Here is a 20,804-nt window from a genome sequence, read left to right as displayed (position 1 = left end):
CTCTCCATTGGCTACAAAGGTGGACAAAGAAGTAGCAAAGGAAGAAACCACCATAGTTAATTGGAGGGAAAAGATAAAAGGTAATCTTTTATCAAAGGAACTGGGCAAGAATGGAACAAGACAATCATTTGACAGAAAGACTCTTAGTGAGATATCTGCAGAGCTTATTTCTAGGGCAAATCTAGAAGGCAAGCCGACTACAGGTAGCAATGACTTGTAGAAACAGCCTCCTGGGTTTATCTCTGAGGAAGCCAACACAGAAACACAAGGAGCCACAAGTTTATTCTGAATGTAATGATATCTATACCTAAAAATGACTTAAAATTAGTTCTAAAATCACTAATAAAGAAACATGCTGTTGAAATATGGTCCCTGAATTTTCCTCTCAAAGCCACCTAGAGAGTAAAAGAGGGGAGAGACAAACAACAGAGATTAAGAGATTTTGAGAAACTGTATGACTTTGGCCATATCACTTAACTGGAGTCTCAGTCCCCTAAGTGTTAAGGGAGTGGGGGTGGTCTAGGCTAAAATTCCAAGGCTCTTATTACTTCCCATATTATGAAAACTCAGAGGTGAAAAGGTTCAAGGTACATTTGTGCCATCTAGTGGCAAAATAAGCATACTGACAATATGAACAGATTAAGATGAGAATCTGTTTGAAGAGCTAGAAGGGAATCCATTCAATTCAGGTTTGAAGAACTAGAAGGGAATCCTTCAATTAGAGGACAAGATGAAAATAAGGCCTACAGTGGAAATAAATTTGCTGGAAGCCACCCAAGAATTCCTGATTCCTGGTGTGCAATATGTATGATGAAAAGAGTGACTACAGTACTTATTAAAACTCAATATTTAGAAGAGAAATTAAATAGCAGGTTACTGTGAAGGCTAATAAAGACTAAGCACCACCACTAGATAATGAGCACAGATTACTTTTACAAATAAAAAGTTATTTTTATTAGAATATTAAAGCATATCTGTAATAGGTACCACTCTCTGGTACACACATCACAAATTTCTTTCTTAAACGATAAGCTTCATACCTTTTACTAAGTTCCCTTACAGAGTCAACCATTTTGAATTTTTCTGTCACAAATACTAAGGGTCAACAGAATGGAATCCTAAAGCCATGCTATGCTCTCCATTCTTTCTTGTCCCATTCCCATGATGCAAATGCAGATGAGCTGTCAATGTGTTTTAATTAAACAGGGATGACACAAGTCAAATCTGAGAGTGACTGATATCAATGCTATTTGGTAGTAGCTTTTCCTAAAGTGATACTTGATTTTCGTAATTTTTAAAATGTGTACTGCCAACTCCTTTTTTTTTTTTGGTTGCTGATGGACCTTTATTTATTTACATGCGGTGCTGAGTATCACTCATGCTAGGCAAGTGCTCTACCACTGAGCCAACCTCAGCCCACATCACTGCCAACTCTTATAACCAAATTTCTTTTACTAAATTCTCCTCCCTGAAAAAGCACAAGTCTTGTCAGTTTCTCGGTCTTGCTAAAGAAATAATTTCCTTTTAGTGTTTTTCTTTAAAATAAAGGATCAACTACATTTTATAAATACTTTTTCTTTAACTATAAGTTATTATTTAATGCCCTTCTCTTATTCTCCTCTAGATTTGGTTACCACTGGTTCTTATATTTGCCCATTCTTTCCAGAACATTCATAATGTGTTTACATCTCCTCTCTATGTAAGACACTCCTGTTACATATCTCTTCCTATTAGGCTATACATAATGGGGCAACAATGATTTTCTACTACCATTACTACAGAGCAATAGGTAAGAAAGAAAAGTGCCTTTGTTGCAACATGTATTACTGAGAACTTACTATGGGCTAGTGTTAGGGTTTGAATATGAGCTCTTGTGTTAATGTTGGAATGTTAGGAGGTGAAATGACTGGATCTTGATAGCCACACCCTAATCAGTTTGAATGGACTGGCTGGGTGGTAACTGTAGACAGGTAGGGTGTGGCTGGAGGAGGTGGGTAACTGGGGGTGTGCTCTGAAAAAGTTCTTCCCTGTGGCCCCTTCCCCTTTCTCCATTTCCTGACTATCAAGAGCAAAGTAGTTTTTCTCTGCCATATCCTTCCAACATGATAATCTGCTCACCTCAGATCCAGAGCAATGGCGTCAGCCTACCATAGACTTAATCTCTGAAACTGTAAGCCAAAATAAACTTTTCCTCCTCTAAGTTTTTCTTGCCAGGTATTTCAGTCACAGCCACAAAAGGTCACTAACATAGCCAGACATATGCTTGTTTTAGTCAGCTTTTTTTTTTTTTTTTTTTTTTTTTTTTTTTTTGTCACTGCAACCAAAAGATCTGACAAGAACAATTTTAGAGGAGGAAAGATTTACGTGTGCCTCATGGTTTCAAAGATCTCAGCCCACAGACAGCCAGCTCCACTGCTCTAGGCCTGAGGTGAGGCAGAACACTGTGGCAGAGGAAAGCAGCTCAGGACCCGGTCATCAGGAAGCAAAGCCTCAAAGGCACACCCCCAGTGACCTACCTCCTCCAGCCACACCCTACCTGCCTAGAGTTACCACCTAGCTAATCCATTCAAGTGGATTAACACTGAGTGGGTTAAGGCTCTCATAATCCAATAATGTCACCTCCAAACATTCTTGTATTGCTCACAGATAAGCTTTTGGGGGACACCTCATATCTAACCTATGACAATGCTAGATTCTTTACATGCACGGTCTCTACTTTTTCCAGCAGTAAATTGACAGGGAAAGTAATTCCTATATTACAAAAGCTCAGAAAGACAAAGAGATTTGCCTACCTTATGCTCATTGGGGTTCCTAGAATTCAGAACCAGGTCTAAGGCAGCGAAGCTTTTCCCTCCCCATCATACTTTAGGTGCAGCTACAGCCCAGATGTTATCACAGTGCTTGAATTTCTTGGCAGTTATGCAAGTTAGACCTCTGGAGTTTCATTTTTCATTGCTTACCAATATGAGAAAGAAGAAACAAAAAGGAAAGAAATGCTTTTTTCTGGACATATTATTCACATATGTTCATCGTGTCTTCTCCACTGGAATGTGAGACCCAACATCCTTGAGTCTTCCCACCACAAATAATACAAATGCACAACAGAAACTAACTCCATTTCAAATAAAAATATTGAAAGAGAATGTTTACTCCAGGATGAATACAATCATGGAGGACTGTATCATAGAAATATGGTTTTCTGTGTATCAGCAGGCTGGGAAGGATGGCCTTGCTTCAATTGTAATTCCCTGGACTCAAGAAGACTTACTCATTATCATGTGCTAGATAGTTCCAAACCATCGATCTTACATCTCCACTTTGCTTCTGATGAGAGCCCTGATGGCTCTTCATTAAAGAAAAAAGTTCAAACCTGATAGTACAGTATTCTGGGCTCTCCAACTTGGCCTCAACAAAACAGATTACTTACTAACATCATATCTTCAAGACATAAAACAGTAAAGAGGTTGAGAGAAAAGCTCTGAGAGAAAAGAACTAGAACACCCAAGTTGAAATCTCACCTTTAGCTCCCACCCCCCATATGCTGCAGGATTTGGGACAAATTTCTTAGATCTGTATTTCCTCATCTGTGAAATGAGAATAAAAACAATAAATATCTCAATGGTTGTGCAGAGCATTAAAAATATATGCAAAATGCTTACAGAGCAGTGCTTGGAACTCAGCAAATACTCAACATCAGCAGCTATTATTGTTATAACTGAATAAAATGAGAACAGTCAAATCCTTTAGTTACCAAGAAAGTATGCTCTCTATGTGGTTGACATTTATATCTGCTAGTCTCCTTTCCTGGAACGCATTTTCCCATTTTCCCCCCTCCTATCCAATCCTAACCATTCTTCCTGGTCCACATCAATACTCACTTTTCCCATCACACTTTTCCAATCATTCACATCCTCTTTCATCACTAGGCACCTAAAGCATGTTGCTTATTTACTCTAACCCTTGGTCATCCACATTATTCATATCTCCTTTCTCCATTTAACTCATAAAAATCACAGGACAGTAAAAGTTCATGTCTTAACATAATTTTTTGTGTGTTCCTCAATACTTTAAAATAACTTATAACAACTTCTAACATACTAGCTTAGAATACAGATGCTTAATAAACACAAATACAGGGCTGGGACTGTGGCTCAGTGGCAGAGCACTTGCCTCGCATGTGTGAGGCACTGGGTTTGTCCTCAGCACTAGATAGATAGATAGATAGATAGATAGATAGAAGTTTTGTGTCCATCTACAACTAAAAATAATATTTTTAAAAAAACAAACACAGATACATATTATAATATTAAGGGTCTCCTCTGCCTTCCAGTCTCATTTGAAAGTCCTTGTTTTGGAGCGAAGACCTTCATCCCTTCTCTTCATTCCATTCTGTACTAGAATAATGTTCCAGAGTTTTCTTCCCCTTTCTCTTTATAACATTCAATCTCTCCACTGGATGCATTCTCTTCTTTATCCACTGAAGTCTTCCATTTCTGTCTTCTCCAAATAAAGGTTTCTGGTATCTTGACAAGCTCTCCTTGATTCTTTGGCCTCTCTGAGTTCAACACTCTATATTTGGCTCCCATCTCTTGGCATGCTCCTAATGTTCCCAAGTCAGGTCTATAGTCTATATCTGTTTCCTAACCTACCGTTCACTTGTTACTCTCCAGAATCTGTTTTTGAAGGTCACCAGTGAGCTCAAATCCAATAATCTCTTCTTGGCCCTCTCTGGACTTCATTGCTACATATAACATCACTCACCGACACATGTTCTTCCTTTAGTTTCCACAAACCCCTTCCTTGACCAAGACTCTGTTGTATTTTGCTGGATTCATATTTCACTGGTAACATTTTTTTTTTTTAACCTTCCTCCCACTCATGGAGATGTTCAAAGTTCAGGACACTGCCTACTATTTTCTTCCAACACAGTTTTCTATGAGGAACTTGTTCACTTTCAGGGCTTCAACTCACTTCCACAGAAAGCCCCATCTGCATGCTCCATGCTCACCTCACCGTGGAGCATCATTCCATGGAGCTTTGATCTCCAATGGGCTACCAGCCATCTCTGCTTAGACACAACACCATCTCCTCATATTCACCAGTCAAAATCACATCATCTTCCCTCAAAAGATTTTCCCCTCCCTCCTAAATTACCCACAGGTATCCAGAGAGATATTTTGTTGCTGGTCACATAGCTCAGTGATAGAATATGCCCTTTAGCATGCACAAGGCCTTCAGTTTGATCCCTAGCACTAGACACACATAGCACAAAAAAGACATTTTCCTTTTTAATTAGACATCCTTTCTGATTCCAAGGTCTCTATCAATCCTGGCAGCCCAATGCCAAACCCAGAAATTTCTTCTTTAAAAAAGACTTCAATCAGTTCTATCTTTTTCATACTCACTGCTAAAGTAACCAAGTCTCCCTTATGACATTCACTCCTTGAACTTCCTATAATACCACTTTGGTGATATCACTCTTTTATTCAAAACTACAATAGACTCCCACATCCAAAGAGTTAGATAACCCTGAAGCAGGGCTTAAGGCCCTCTTCAAACTAGTTTTATCCATATCATTTCTCAACATAAACTCACTGCTATCTGCTGATAGGCTAATACAGCCTAATTCAGTGCTACACTCATGTCTGGTACACAACAGGCACTGGACAATGCTTTCATATGATGTACTGTTCAAACTGCAACATTTTTGAAGGTGAATTGGAACACTAAAACACAATTTAAATTAGATGATTTTTTAAACACTTATTTATTGACCAACCAATTGTTGGTCCACAAAATATGAAAGCACTTATAAGATCAGTTCAATCAAAAAACATTTTCAAAAATAAAATTACTTGCTGAATAGTAAAAAATATACTAAATTAAAATTTCACCTTATTTTTTGTAATTTGTATCCTTATTACCATCATAAAACAGTTTTATCTTCAATGTTTAACTTTTTTTAACTGAGTGTATAATGGCATTCAGAGTAATGTCATATGCTTCCCCTATGACAGAATGAATTTCTGAAAGTTATTTAGAATCCATTTAGTTAGACAAATTAAACCATTATAAGAAATAAATTAATGGATCTTCTATTTGAAGCATCTGATGTTACTAATACAAAGCTGGCAAATTCAACTATTTACAGAGTACTTTTGCCAAGAGATTCTAGTCAATTAACAGCTATGCTCTCATATTTCATACATACAAGAAAAACCTGATATTGCCTAATTTTCTAAACTAATTTCACTCATTTTCATTTTTACTACATAAAAAGTCAAACATCAAAGAATGACCTGAAAATTCACCTCCTACAACTGTCATCTTTGGAGACAGCCTTCTTAAAAAACAAACAAAAAAAATCACACAAACATTCGACATAAATGTTACTGTTTCTTTAACAGATGGATGTTTTGGTTTTCGTGTGTCAGTGATATTGCCACGGATCCTTAGGTGGAGAGTAAATGTCAACTATACCGTGTGAAATTACACATTCATTCATTAACCTTTTAAAAATTAATTATTTATTTTAATTAGGTATATATGATAGCAGAATGCATTTTGATTTGTTGTTCACAATTGCAGCACAACTTTACATTTCTATGGTTGTGCACGATGTATCGTCACACCATATGTGCAGTCATACACATACCTAGGGTAATGATGTCCATCTCATTCCACCATCATTCCTGCCTCCATGCACCCTCCCTCCCGTCCCTCCCCTTTGCCCAAAGTTCCTCCATTTTTCCCATGCCTCCCTCCTCCCTGCTATGGATCAGCATCCACTTATCAGAGAGAACATTCAGCCTTTGGTTTTGGGGGATTGGCTTACTTCACTTAGCATGATATTTTCTCCAACTCCATCCATTAACCTGCAAAAATTGTGTTTTTTCCCCTTGGTACTGGGGACTGAACCCAGGGCCTCATGCATGCTAGGCAATTACCCTACTACTGAGCCACACCTCCATCCTTTTTATTTTATTATGTGATAAGGTCTCATTAAGTTACCCAGGCTAGCCTTGAACTTGTGACCCTCTTGCTTCAGTCCCCTGAGTAATTGGGATTACAGATGTGTTCCACCATTCCTGAGTTTCTAATTATTCTAAAATTGTAGATTTTTTGTTTGATTGTTTTATTGCTAGCAAAAAGGTTTGTTATAAACTATAAAAATTTACCAAACAAGGGGCTGAGGTTGTGGCTCAGTGGTAAAATGCTCACCTAGCGCAGGTGAGACACTGGGTTCAATCCTCAGTACCACATAAAAATAAATAAATAAAAATAAAGGCACTGTGTCCACCTATAACTAAAAAAAAATATTTTTAAGAAATTACCAAACAACACAGCATAAAATAACAATAAGGAAACAAACTTAGTAACAGAACTCAGACTATTCTTCATATGCTTTATTCGAAGCAGGACTGCTCTACCCCTCTTCCTGTATTAGGCAACTTTTTGTCATTATGACCAAAATATCTGAGAGAAACAATTCAGAGGAGGAAAGACTTATTTTTGACTCATGGTTTCAGTCCATGATCAGGTGACTCCTATGCAGAAACATCAAGGCAGAGGGTGTGGGGAGGAAATGTGCTCAGCTCATGGAAGCAGGGAAGCAGAAAGAGAAAGGAAGGGGCCAGGGACAAGTTATAGTCCCCAGGGGCATGCCCCCAGCGACCTACTCCCCCCAGCCATGCCCTACCTGCCTACAATTTATACCTCTTCTTAGTTCCTTCAAATTATTAATTTATAAATGGATTAATCTACTTGTGATTCAATTAGATCCCAAAAGCTCCACTTTTGGACATTGCTGCACTGGGCACCAAGTTTTGAACACATGGGCTTCAGGGGAATACCGCAGACCCAAATGTAACATGTCCTCTTACATCAAGCTTGAATTCCCAAATTTTCCACTAATCCTGCCAACTGGCAGCCAGGCAGCTTCGCACACCTTACAGACTACAGCATCGCACTAATCGTCTGTTATATACGAAGGAGCTCATAGAATCATTGGCTCAAATATTTGTCCCACCACTACTGAAGACCTGAAGGAGATGGCTACCCTTAACCACTGAAGCAAACATAGTTGGTTTTACCAGCAAGCATCCTCCATGCTGTCCTAGGAAGGGAAATGTTAGTTAAGATGCATCTGGAAAGGGGTAAGGGGAAAATAGCTATTACTTCTCATTCTTCAGATCTGAGCATATTACAGTGAGCACTCCATTCACTGCACACTCATTAAGGACAGTACTAGATGAGACTATGGCAGAAAATGGAAGAACAAAATGGATGCCTAGGAAAACCCATCCCTTCTTCGCTCTCTCTCTCTTTTTTTTTTCTTTGACACAACACCTTTATTTTATTTATTTTTATGTGGTGCTGAGGATCGAAACCAGTGCCTCACACATGCTAGGCAAGCGTTCTACCATTGAGCTACAACCCCAGCCCCCATCCTATCTTCTTTCAATATACCTACTCAGAATAGTACTTCATTTAAAAAGGAAAAATATGGAACAAACACTAAACTGCATGGTTACCAGGATAACAAGCAAGCATTGGGACAGTTCCAGGTATTTAGTGAACCCTCGAATCCACTGCTAGTAACACCATATGACCTTACAAAGATGAGTGATTAGTGTATTGAGTTGGGACGGAAAAGTTCATAGGAAGTAACATTCTACTTTTTCAATACTACACATACTGGTTTGATAACTTTTAATTTCTTCATTTTTACATTTTGCATAGAGAGGACAATAGAATAATAACTACCCAAGGGTAGAATTTATGTTTTAATTATGGTCCTGGGTCTGAGAAATATTTCCTGGGAGATTTGACTGAATTTTTCTCCCACTTTCTTTAGTTTCAAACACACCCCCAAACCCTCCAAAGTCTACGGTTGAATTTTAGGAGTTTCAGAAGTTGCCTGGGAAAATGAGAGAAGAGGGTGTAATGCAATGTCAGCTAGCAATCTCTAAATGCAGACCCAAATGGCACGCGTCCTCTGGTTCTCCACAAAAGCACCACAGACAATGCATTTAGCTTTGCAGCCCATTCTGCTGCAAGACAAAACATTTTTATATCAAAACCATTCAAATACCTTTCTCAGTTTGCCTAAATTGTGTTATTAAGCCTAATTGTTTGGGTATGTTTGAAAAGAGAAGAGAGAATGTCTTAAATTCCATTTTCTATCTCCCTTCATTGTGGGGCTTAAAGGAGACAACATGGCATAGAGGAATGCTCCTTTTTCAGAGAGAGTTCCAACTGGATCACACGTTAAAGTAAGTGTGTGGTGTTTGAGTGTGTGTATTTAGTAGCTCTCTACAACTGCAGCATCAAATGCCTGCATATCTTGACATGACTTACAGTCTGACTGAATTGGATCCATATGACAGATTATAAAATATCCTCACATAACATCTGTTTGTACTATGACTCTGCTTTGTGCAAATGTCATTTCTTTGTGTAAGTAATTAGTCCTAAATTATATAATGAAGCCATCAAGCCCTGTCAATTCCTCCCTTGCAATTTCCCTCAAGTCATCCTTCCTTCCACGTGTTCCTCCCACACCAGTAACTGTCATGGCCCAAACTAAACTAGTACATAGTCTCCCAACTCTGTCTCCACCTACTATGTTCCAAAACGAGTGAGCGTTGCCAGTCCTGAATTACCTCCCGAATCACTTCCTTGCATGCCCCATCCCTTCATTTAAAATAAGGCCCCAAACAAATTTACCCTTCAGTGGCTCCCTAACTGCCAAAGAAAAGGTCAGTTTAGCCCTGTCATAAAATGAATCCAGTCTAGCATTCCCTTTGTCACTGCCCTATTTCCTCTTACTCTGAAAATTCAGCCTACCCACTAACAACTCTGCTCCCTCACACGTATGTGTGTGCACACACACTTTGGTTGCAGGATTCCCCTGCCTGGTATGTCCTCACCACTGACCTTCCTTTACCTGTTCAACTACTACTTGTCTTTCAAAGCCAAATTCAGCATCTTCACTTCACTGTCTATGAAAGATACCAATGTTTTCCTTGGCCTTTCTATAAAAATAAGTGCTTTACAAATAACCCAATGGGTATTCTTTGACATGTCATAGTGTTAGTCTGGTCTCTGTTCGTTTCACTGTATTGTACCTGAGGGTACAAACTGGACTATGCAGTGACATGCTGTTACTTCTTCATCCTTTGGTTCAGTGTTATACACACAATGATGAGTATATATTTGACTGAGCAGTTAAAGATGTTATTTGTTCACCCACTCAACAAATACTTATTAACTACCACTTATGTGCAAGGCACTGTTACAGGCACCAGGAAAATAGAAATGAACCATACATGTGAAAATCCTTGCTTTTGTGGAACTTACATTCTAGTTGAAGAAAAAGAGTAATTTTTATTTTAAAAAATGTAAGCCATATATGATATTGGAAGGTACTAAGAGCTACAAAGAAAAAGAAAGTGGGGAAAGAAAATCAGGACTCTAAGGTAGGATTGTGATTTTAAATAGAATGAGCACAGAAGGCCTAAGAAAGTGACATGAGCAATGACTTACATGAGGTGAGGGAACAAGGTAGAACAGTGTTCTAGGCAGAGGGAGAGCAGGTGCTAAAACTCTGACGCAGGAGTATATCTGGTCTATTCAGAGAAGAACAAAGAAGAACATGGGGATAAAAAGGGGAGGAACAGGAAGAAAGAGGAGGAAAAAAGAACAGGAACTTTACTGGAAAAGCCTTGAGAGATATTAAAGGAGTTGGGCTTCCATCGCCAGTGCTACAGAACAAAGAGGTGACACATCTGACCTGAGTTTGAAAGGATTACCTTGGATGTCCACTAAAAACAGACAAATGAGGACAAGGAAAGAGGCAGGAAGACCAGTAAAGGAAGTTATGAATTAACCAGGTGAGCCAGTGGGGATGTGGGCCAGGGCACTGGCAGGGGCTAAGAAGAAGTCTGGGCATATTTTCAAGGTCGATGCACTAGGATTTGCTGATGGACTGCATAAGGGGCACGGGGGAAAGAAGAATCAAGGATTACTTCACGGCTGAATGAGGCTGCTGTTCACAGGAATGGGGATAAGCTTGGGAGGAACAGGTTTTAGGAGGGGAAACGTTTCAGATATTGGAAATGCTGAGTTAGAGTAATGAGTGGGGAGATTAAGGAAGCAGATATAGGAATCTAGAGTTCAGGGGAGAAGACAGGACTGAAAACAAAATTTGGAGAGCTTCCAGGAAGTTGTCACTTACAGATGGTATTTAAAGCTATGGGACTGACGAGAGCTCGAGAGAACAATTCATCTGTGAGGTGCCTGCCACTGATGGAACTGAAACTACGGCAGGCCAAGGGAGGGAATTCATTTTTTTCATTCACACAGAACCTGTGATTAGCTACACTCTGGACAGAGGCTACTAAGATAAGCAGAATAATTTTCTGAAAAAGTTTTTTTAAAAAAAGGAAAGAAAAGAAAAAAAATTTCAGTGCTGGGGATTGAACCCAGCAGGACCTTGGATCTGTTAGGTAAGCACTCTACCACTAAGCTACATCCCTAACCCTGGAAAAATAAGCTTTTAATAATACTGATTTGAGTTAGTTTTATTTTCTACAAAATAATAATAATAATGTGGTGATCAAGTTAGAGCAGAGTTTCTCAACCATGACACTACTGACACAGGCCACATTCTTTGCTCTGGGGGGCTGTGCCATGCATTATGAGCATAGTATCCCCAGTCTCCACCTACTAGAAGCCAGTAAGAAGCACACACCCATATTCCCTTACTGTGAAAACCAAAAATGTCCCCAGAAGTTGTCAAATGCCTTTTGCGGGGTGGAGAACAAAATCATCCCTAGTTGTCAACAAAAACTAGATCCTAAGTATGCTTTAAGCATCCCTGCTGCCAAAACCACCCACTTATAGCTGCTGCTATCTGGTACTTACATCAGTCCTACTCTCTTCTCCCGTATTTTACTAGCCACCTGATTTGGAAGTTTCTGAATATATTCACTACTTAGAGTGAGGGAAGTAAGCAATCCCATCAATCTGCCAAAAAAATGCACTGCTGGGGCTGGGGATATAGCTCAGTGGTAAAGTGCTTGCCTCACAAGCACAAGGTCGAGGGGTCCATCCCCAGCATCACACATACAAAAAGGCACTTGTGATTTTTTTCAATGCAAAAGACATGTCCTGAGTCTACCCTGTTTAAAAATGACCATTTCTGCACACTCATGTTCATAGCAGCACTATAAGAACCCAAAGGTGGAAGCCACATGTCTACCAGGTAAACTGATAAACAAAATACAATACATACACAGAAGGGAATAGTATGAAGCATTACAGAAGGAGAGACTCTGACACATGCTGCAACCTGGATAAGACTCCAGGATGTTGTGCTAAGGTAAATCAACTAGTCACAGAAGGACAACTACTGCAGTTCTGCACTGATGAGGTACATAAAGTAGTTAAATTCATAAAATCAAAAGTAAATGGTGGTTTTCCATGCTGGAGGAAAGAAAGTGGGAAGTTATTGTTAAAGGGATATGGAATTTCAATTTTTATTAAAAGATGAAAAGGTTGTGGACCGATATGAAGAACTCAGAAAACTTAACATCAAAACAACAAATAACCCAATCAATAAATAGGCAAAGGAACTAAAGAGACACTTCACAGAAGAAATACGATCAGTTAACAAATATATGAAAAAATGTTCAACATCACTAGCAGTTAGAGAAATGCAAATTATAATTACACTGGGATTCCACCTCACACCAGTCAGAATGGCAATTATCAAGAATACAAGTAACAATAAATGTTGCAAGAATATGGGAGGGAAAGATACACTTACACATTGCTGGACTGCAAAGTGGTGCAACCACTCTGGAAAGCAATATGGAGATTCCTCAGAAAATCTGGAATGGACCACCATTTGATCCAGTTATCCCACTCCTAAGTTTATACCCAAAGGATTTAAAATCAGCATACTATAAGTGATGTGTCTACATCAATGTTTATAGCAGCTCAATTCACAATAGCTACACAATGGAACCAACTGACTTAGGTGCCCTTCAACAGATGAATGGATAAAGAAAAGGTGGTACATTCCATATACACAATGGAATATTACTCAGCCACAAAGAAGAATGAAATTATGGCATTTGCCAGTAAATGGACAGAACTGAAGACTATCATATTAAGTGAAATAAGCCAATTCCCCAAAAAAGAGAAGACAAATGTTCTTTCTGATATGCAGTTGCTCACTCACAATTGGTGGGGGTGAGAATACAGAGGTTCACCAGATTGGACAGGGGGAAGTGGCAAGGAAAGAAGGTGGGGTGGGAAAGGCAGTAGAATGAATCAGACATAACTTTCCTATGTTCATATATGAATACACATACAATGTAACTCCACATCATGTACATCCACAAAAATGGGAAGTTATACTCCATGTACATATGATATGTATATGTATATGTATATGTATATGTATATGTATATGTCAAAATACATTCTACTGTCATGTATAACTACAAAGAACAAATTTTTTTTTAAAAGATTCTGGAAACTGGTTGCCCAACGATATGAATATACTCAACACCACTGAACTGTATATCTAGAAGACACTAAGATGGTAAATTATATGCTATTTTACTATAATAAAAGAAAAGTGTCAGTATTGAAGTCAAAATCTCTGGATTTAAACACTGGCAGAATGCCAAAAGAGGTATTCGGCTCATAGTAAGTACTCAGTAATCATTTGTAGCTAATTATAACTAAATAATTTAATTAGAATAATATCAAGTTAATGCGCATGCTTGCCAGGATCCTTGACTGACAGTTGCATATGCAGTGATAAAGTGACAAAGCAGCTACAAATAGTTTGGTAGAAGAAAATGACTTTCTGATAATAAAATCATTTTTACTAACTGAATATTATTAAGTATGAAATAAGGTTAATCTTGTTCCCCTCAATATCAGGTCCTCTCCTATGAACTTATCCTGTCACTAACGTTAAAGATCCAGACCCTTTTTGTATTAGCTTTTCAAACTTTAAGAAGGAGAAGCATTCGTATTTATTTACATATACACTTTATCCCTTTAAATTATCATCAATTCATTCTATATGTTGGCCTACTTATATTACTGACTTCAGTAATTGCTTGTGAAGTCTGACAGTTGTGAGTCTCATTCATTTTCTTCCTTGCATAGCTGCTCAAAATGGTGTGCTCTTAATAGCTGCATTAGAGTTAAAGACAGATAAGAGAAAGAAACACCAGAAAAGCTAAAGTGACAGCAGCTGGCATTGTAGTTCAGTGGTAGAGAACTTGCCTGGCATGTGTGAGGCACTGGGTTCAATTCTCAGCACCACATATAAATAAATAAAATAAAGGTCTATCAACAACTAAAACATATAAAGCTAAAGTAACAGAAATAAGAGAAAAACGACTGTCCACCATTGATGGCAAGCAAAAAGTAGATTAGAGCCTAAGTCCTTAGGTCTCCAGGTGACACTCACAAGTCATTAGGGCAGAAACAGGTACTCACTCAGGAGGACAGTGCACCTGGGGTTCTCACCTGCATAGGATTAATCTTCACTGAGCGTTCAAAGCACTCCACACATTCTTGAAACTCCTTGTTCCGAAGATGAAGGAGGGCTTTGGAGCGCTGGGCCCGAGCACTGCGGTGCCGGGACAATTCCCAGGCCTTGTCATAGCAGGAGTGGTCTCGAAGGACATCTCCAAGCAAGCAATATAAACTTGGTGTTTCTTTTTTCTCCAGCTCTTGCCTGAGGATTTCTTCTGCCTGAAACAACAACAGAAATAATGAAAGTGCTTCATTGTAACTATTTTTAGCCTATATACATCCTTTATTCCATATGATCCAAAATTTTATTTTTGACATTTGAAATTACTTGCTTATTCCAGGCATCTAGGTAGGACACAGGCTGCATAAGAGAGGCCTGATGGGAAAATATACTGATATGGTATATAGGTAAAAGAGGAACAAGAAGAAACAGGTGAGTCCTGATTTCCTGACCTTCTGAAATCCCAAAGAAAGACACCAAGACACTTCATGATATCAGAAAAATGAGCCTAATGAGCCCCTTTTCCTTTCTATAGTGCCACCACTGTGATGATTTATTAGAGTAGTGCCTTTAATTTACCTCTACCCAACAGCAATAAAAAGAGTGTTCTTTTTAAAATGTTGTGCTTGGGAAGACTGGGATTGCTGAGAATTTACAAAAGAAGGCACAGGGTACAATTCAATAGGCATTGCTAAAAACCTACCACATCTCACCTCACAAGCTTGCCAGCACAGGAGCTATCTAATTCCAGACAGTCCATTCACTTTAGACGTTAAAAGTCATCCTCCATACACTGCAGGGGCTTGAGCTCTATTCCCACATGTCCACAATTCAGAGCCACCTCATCACTCAAGCTAATTCTATGCTCATTGCCACTAGTTCTCCACTTCCCACATCCATGTCTGCAACGCTATTTCTGATAAATTTCAACAGACAGCAAGAAACATGGGAGTAACGATACTATGCATCTTCACACATGAATAATACCTTCACACAAATAGTAGTAGTAGCACCAAAGATGCTAAGACTGCCAAGTGGGTGCAGAGACCAAGGAAAGCCATCCTTGAATAATCTAAAAGTCAACAGATTAGATTTCCTCTAGGTTGGACATATCTATAATTCTTTTTTTTTTAAAGAATTTAACCTTTATTTATTATTTTTTAATGTAGTGCCGAGGATCGAACCCAGTGCCTCACTGACGCTAGGCAAGCGCTCTACCACTGAGCTACAACCCCAGCCCCTCCATAATTCTTAAGCTGTCTAATTTTTGAGAAATCTTTTAAAGCAGGGATGTGCTTCTGAAATGTCTTTGGATGCTGGCTCTTCTGCATCTGTGACACAGTGTGGATAATGTAGGCTTCCGTGCCTAGTAGGAAAATGGAATCAGAAGTTATAAAATAGTTTCTAAGGGAAAATAATTCTAAGTCCCAAATAGCCAAAACAAACATGAGGTTTTAGAATATAATGCACATAATTCCTCTATCCACAAATAATGCAATAGTTAATATATCTAACCATAATTCCAGTAAGGTCACCCATAAACAGATGCATTTAACCAAACTTATGTACAACAGGTTGTAGCAATGTCTCTAGAGGACATGGCACTAAAACTTGGTATACACACTACCCCAGAAATTCTGAAGGCAAATTCACTTAATGTTATTTCTTTCCACTTTAGCGAGTTACGGTGGATTTTATGATATACAATTAAATAATGACCATTACAGTAACAGGGCATAAAAGTGACTGCAGGCAAAGTACCCCTGGAGAAAAATGGAAATTTGTAAGTGTTATCTGATCCAACAGGGCTGGAACATAGCAAGCATGCAGTGATCATGAAGGGGGACAACACGGAAAGTCCTTGGTATCCAGTCACAAAAGAATTCTTGAGTTATCATAACGCATCTACCCAATACAAGTTTTTTTTTGTACCAAGTGATGGGACACCAGGAGGGAATAAAATAACTGTGAGGTAGGCTGTCTGCTTCCAAATACACAGGACAGCTCAAAGGAAAAAAATGACCCTCGGTGTTTTAATTCTTCCAAGGTTAGAGAACCAGGGAATTTCTATGATAACCTCAAAGAACTTACTTTACCTTGTAGCTGATAAGATGACACACCAAAATCAAACATAGGTAGATACTACTCCTGCAGAATTGCTTAAGTGTAATGTAGGATGAATTCAGATTCATTAGTTCTATGTGAAAGGAATTTGATTGGGTTAACTGAATATGTTTTAGTCTTCTGTTTAGACTTCTACTAGCTTCCAGCTATACCCCCATTTTATTATTATTGAGTGATTGTTCTGGGTGGGCTTGTGATTATGATGAAAGTGACACAGTGTGGCTTTTAAAGCTGAGTGATTCATATGAGTAGTCCTACTGTGCTGAGGTCACCATACTTTAAAAAACCAAGCTAATTCATGAGGAAAAATCACATGGAGACAGGTCTTGAGATCCAGATGAGGAGACAAAATTGCCCAGCCAGTCCCCAAGTGTCCCATCCCCTGTGGTCCTCACACCAGCCACCATCTGATTGCAAACGGACAAGAACCCAAGCCACGCTCCAGTCAAGCCCTTCCTGAATTCCTGATCACAGAAACCACAAGAGAGAAACAATGACTGCTGTTGTTTTAAGCCGCTACATTTCTAGCAGGCTTGCTACACAGCAATAGGAACTACATCTGTTGTTTAATGCAACAGTGAAAATGTACTTCATCATCGCCAAGAGCTAAAGATTATGACGGAACTAGATCCAAGAATTTAAATAGGGACTTCAAATTTGGGATAACTCAGCTAACAGAACCCTGCAAATCTACTACTGAGTGTCTATACCAGCAGAGGTATCCCTGTCCTATCCGATAACACTAAAGCTACCTTGCTTAAGACACTATGATGACTGCATATTTCCATTACTCATTGTCTCCAGACATATAGATAATCTTACAAAAAGAACTGCAAGGTATTGTTAATTTATAGGGGGGAAAACCTTGGGATCAAGTGGTGAAAGAGATTTTAAGAGTGCTAAGCCAGAGAGAAATGGGGTCATAATTTAAATCAGGCTGAATTTAGATACTCACCAGATAGTTTTGATTCAAAGCACTAACTCAAGCAGCTGGGGACGGTTCTAAATTATCTGCTCAATTGCTTGACTAAAACATGGACTCAAATGTGGCCAAAACTAAACAAAGTTGAGATACCAGAAATTCCTTAGTGTAATGTGGAGGAAAGAATCCAACATCTTAGAAGGCAAAGGCTGTTGTTAATTTATCATTTGCAACCTGCTCACCCGCCCCTGACTCTGTCCCCTGACAGAGCCTAGAGAATGCTTCCTTCACTTTGGCTTTGATAAACACATTGCATGGAGAAGACACTGCACACTTGAAGAGGGCCACAGTAAATGTCCTGTGTAAGGTGGGGAAAAGTTTGGAGGGCCTCCTGTTGATTTCAACAGGGATTAGAACCCAGGGTGGTAAAGACTTGATGATACTTGGAACCCCTAGAGCAATACGCACAGCCAGAGTAATGATCGGAATGGTTGCATTAGCATGGATCTTAAGTGGTGACCAATCATGAAAGACCAAATCAGAGGGGCAGCCTACGAAGTTCAAACTTGATCTGCACATGTAACATTAAAAAAATAATAATAACCTAAGTTTAGAGACCAGATGCCCTAATTTCCATGCCAGGACACTGCCTCTCACCCAATTCCTATCCCTAGGTCGTGACTCACAGTCTTAGAGCCTCTTACATAAAAGTAAAGGAAAAGCCAATACCACTTAGAAAGGGCACTGCAATAACATAACAAGTATACAGATAACTTCTCTCTGGTCTTCTCCAAACCAGTAAATAAATATAACTATTTACGAGGTATTTGTATCCTGGGGAGAAAGAAATAGCTCATATATTTTTTTAGTCCCAATCAGCTATACATAACAGCAGAAAGCTTTTTGATTCATTGTATACAAATGGAGCACAAATTTTCATTTCTCTGGTTGTACACGATGTAGAGTTGCACCATATGTGCAGTCTCATACATGTACCTAGGGTAATAATGTTTATCTCATTCCACCATCTTTCCTGCCCCCATGCCCTCCCCACCTGTCCCTCCCCTTTGCCCAAAGTTCCTCCATTTTTCCCATGACCCCCACCCCCATTATGAATCAGCATCCACATAGCAGAGAGAACATTCATTCTTTGTTTTTTGGGGATTGGCTTACTTCACATGGCATGATATTCTCCAACTCCATCTATTTACCTGAAAATGCCATAATTTTATTCTCTTTTAATGCTGAGTAATATTCCATCATGTATGTGTGCGTATATGATATATATATATATATATATATATATATATATATATATATATATATATATATCATATACACACACCACAGTTTCTTTATCTGTTCATCTACTGAAGGGCATCTAGGTTGGTTCCACAATTGTGCTGTTATAAACACTGAAGTGGCTGTGTCCCTGTAGTATGCTGTTTTTAAGTCTTTTGGGTATAAACCTAGGAGTGGGATAGCTGGATCAAATGGTGGTTCCATTCCAAGTTTTCCAAGGAATCTCCATATTGCTTTCCATATTGGTTACACCAATTTGCACCACCAGCAATGTATGAATGTGCCTTTTCCTCCACATCCTCACCAACACTTATTGTTGTTTGTATTCTTAATAGCTACCATTCTGACTGGAGTGAGATGAAATCTTAGAGTAGTTTTGATTTGCATTTCTCTAATTGCTAAAACTGTTAAACATTCTTTCATATATTTGTTGATCGATTGTATATCTTCTTCTGAAAAGTGTCTGGTTGTACACAACGTAGCCCATTTATTGATTGGGTTGTTTGTTTATTTGGTGATGAGTTTTTTGAGTTCTTTATATATCTTGGGAATCAATTAACAAATGATCTGAAAGACCACTACAATGAAAACCACAGAACACTAAAGAAAGAAATCGAAGAACTTAGAAGATGAAAAGATCTCCCATGCTCTTGGATAGGCAAAATTAATATTTTCAAAATGGCCATACTACCCAAAGCTCTTATACAGATTCAACACAATTCCAATTAAAATCCCAATGTCATTTCTTATAGAAATAGAAAAAGCAATCGTGATATTCATTTGGAAAAATAAGAGACCCAGAACAGCCAAAGCAAACCTCAGCAAAAAGTGTGAAGCAGGAGGCATCTCAATACAGACCGTAAACTATACTACAAAGCCAAAGTAACAAAAATGACACCAAAACAAACATTTAGACCAATGGTACAGAATAGAAGACACAGAGACAAACCCACATAAATGCAGTTATCTCATACTGACAAAGGTGCCAAAAACATACATTGGAGAAAAGATAGCCTCTTCAACAAATAGTGCTGGGAAAACTGGAAATCCATATGCAGCAAAATGAAATTAAGCCCTATGTCTCACATGCACAAAACTCAATTCAAAGTGGATCAAGGACCTAGGAATTAGACCAGAGACCCTGAGCCTAACAGAGGAAAAAGGTAGGCCCAAATCTTCATCACGTTGGCCTAAGCCCTAACTTCCTTAAGCCTCCTAAGGGGCAAGAAATAAAATCAAGATTCAATAAATGGGATGGATTCAAACTAAAAAGCTCAGAAAAAGAAACAATCAATGAGGTGAAGAGAGCAAATTTGGGGAGCAAATTTTTGTCACATGCACGTCAGAGAGAGCACTAATCTCCAGGAAAGAAAAAAAAATTATATACATAATCTTTTAGAGTTAGCTGTCAGTTGATGCTAATCCAGAACATAACTCTGATGAGTGCTCTGGTTTACAGCAGTCAGTCATCCCATAATAGGCCTCATAAATCTCTGAGCCCCACTCAGTGATTATTGCCTTAGTTCCTGTACACAGTGAATTAGACATAGTAAGTGAGCAGCCAGAAGAGTTCCTCGTAAGTGCTACTGCAGCAGACAGAGCCATGTCAAAGTCCCTTAAGCTTTCCCTCCCCATTAAAAAAAGTAAACCCAAAGCAGTACTGCATATTTATATAAGCCACAGAGATTTGTGCCACTATCAAAAACTTGAAAAGAGACTAGGAAGTGATTGGGAGAGGTTTGAGAAGTTTGATCTACCCACCAAAACTGAGAATACACATGGGTCCTGGAAAACATCATAGATTATTATAAACTTAATGTAGAGGTGGCTCTAATTATAGCTACTACCTAAGATAACGACCTCTCTACTGGAGCTGCTGACACTTGG

General features: G+C 38.8%; 1 protein-coding gene across 4 annotated transcripts in view; it reads right to left on the bottom strand.

Moving 5' to 3' along the window:
* The window catches only part of Ttc27 (tetratricopeptide repeat domain 27), a 157,457-nt gene that overhangs the window by 38,240 nt on the left and 98,413 nt on the right, over positions 1–20,804 (bottom strand). For all 4 annotated transcript variants that reach the window (XM_071601477.1, XM_027933487.2, XM_071601478.1 and 1 more), the window contains one exon: positions 14,560–14,787. In XM_071601477.1, coding sequence (XP_071457578.1) covers positions 14,560–14,787 — 228 coding nt within the window. The remainder of the gene's footprint in view (positions 1–14,559; positions 14,788–20,804) is intronic.

The sequence above is a fragment of the Marmota flaviventris genome, chromosome 14 (genome assembly GCF_047511675.1).
Source record: "Marmota flaviventris isolate mMarFla1 chromosome 14, mMarFla1.hap1, whole genome shotgun sequence".
Classification (NCBI taxonomy): domain Eukaryota; kingdom Metazoa; phylum Chordata; class Mammalia; order Rodentia; family Sciuridae; genus Marmota; species Marmota flaviventris.
This window is presented reverse-complemented; position numbering and strand designations above follow the sequence as displayed.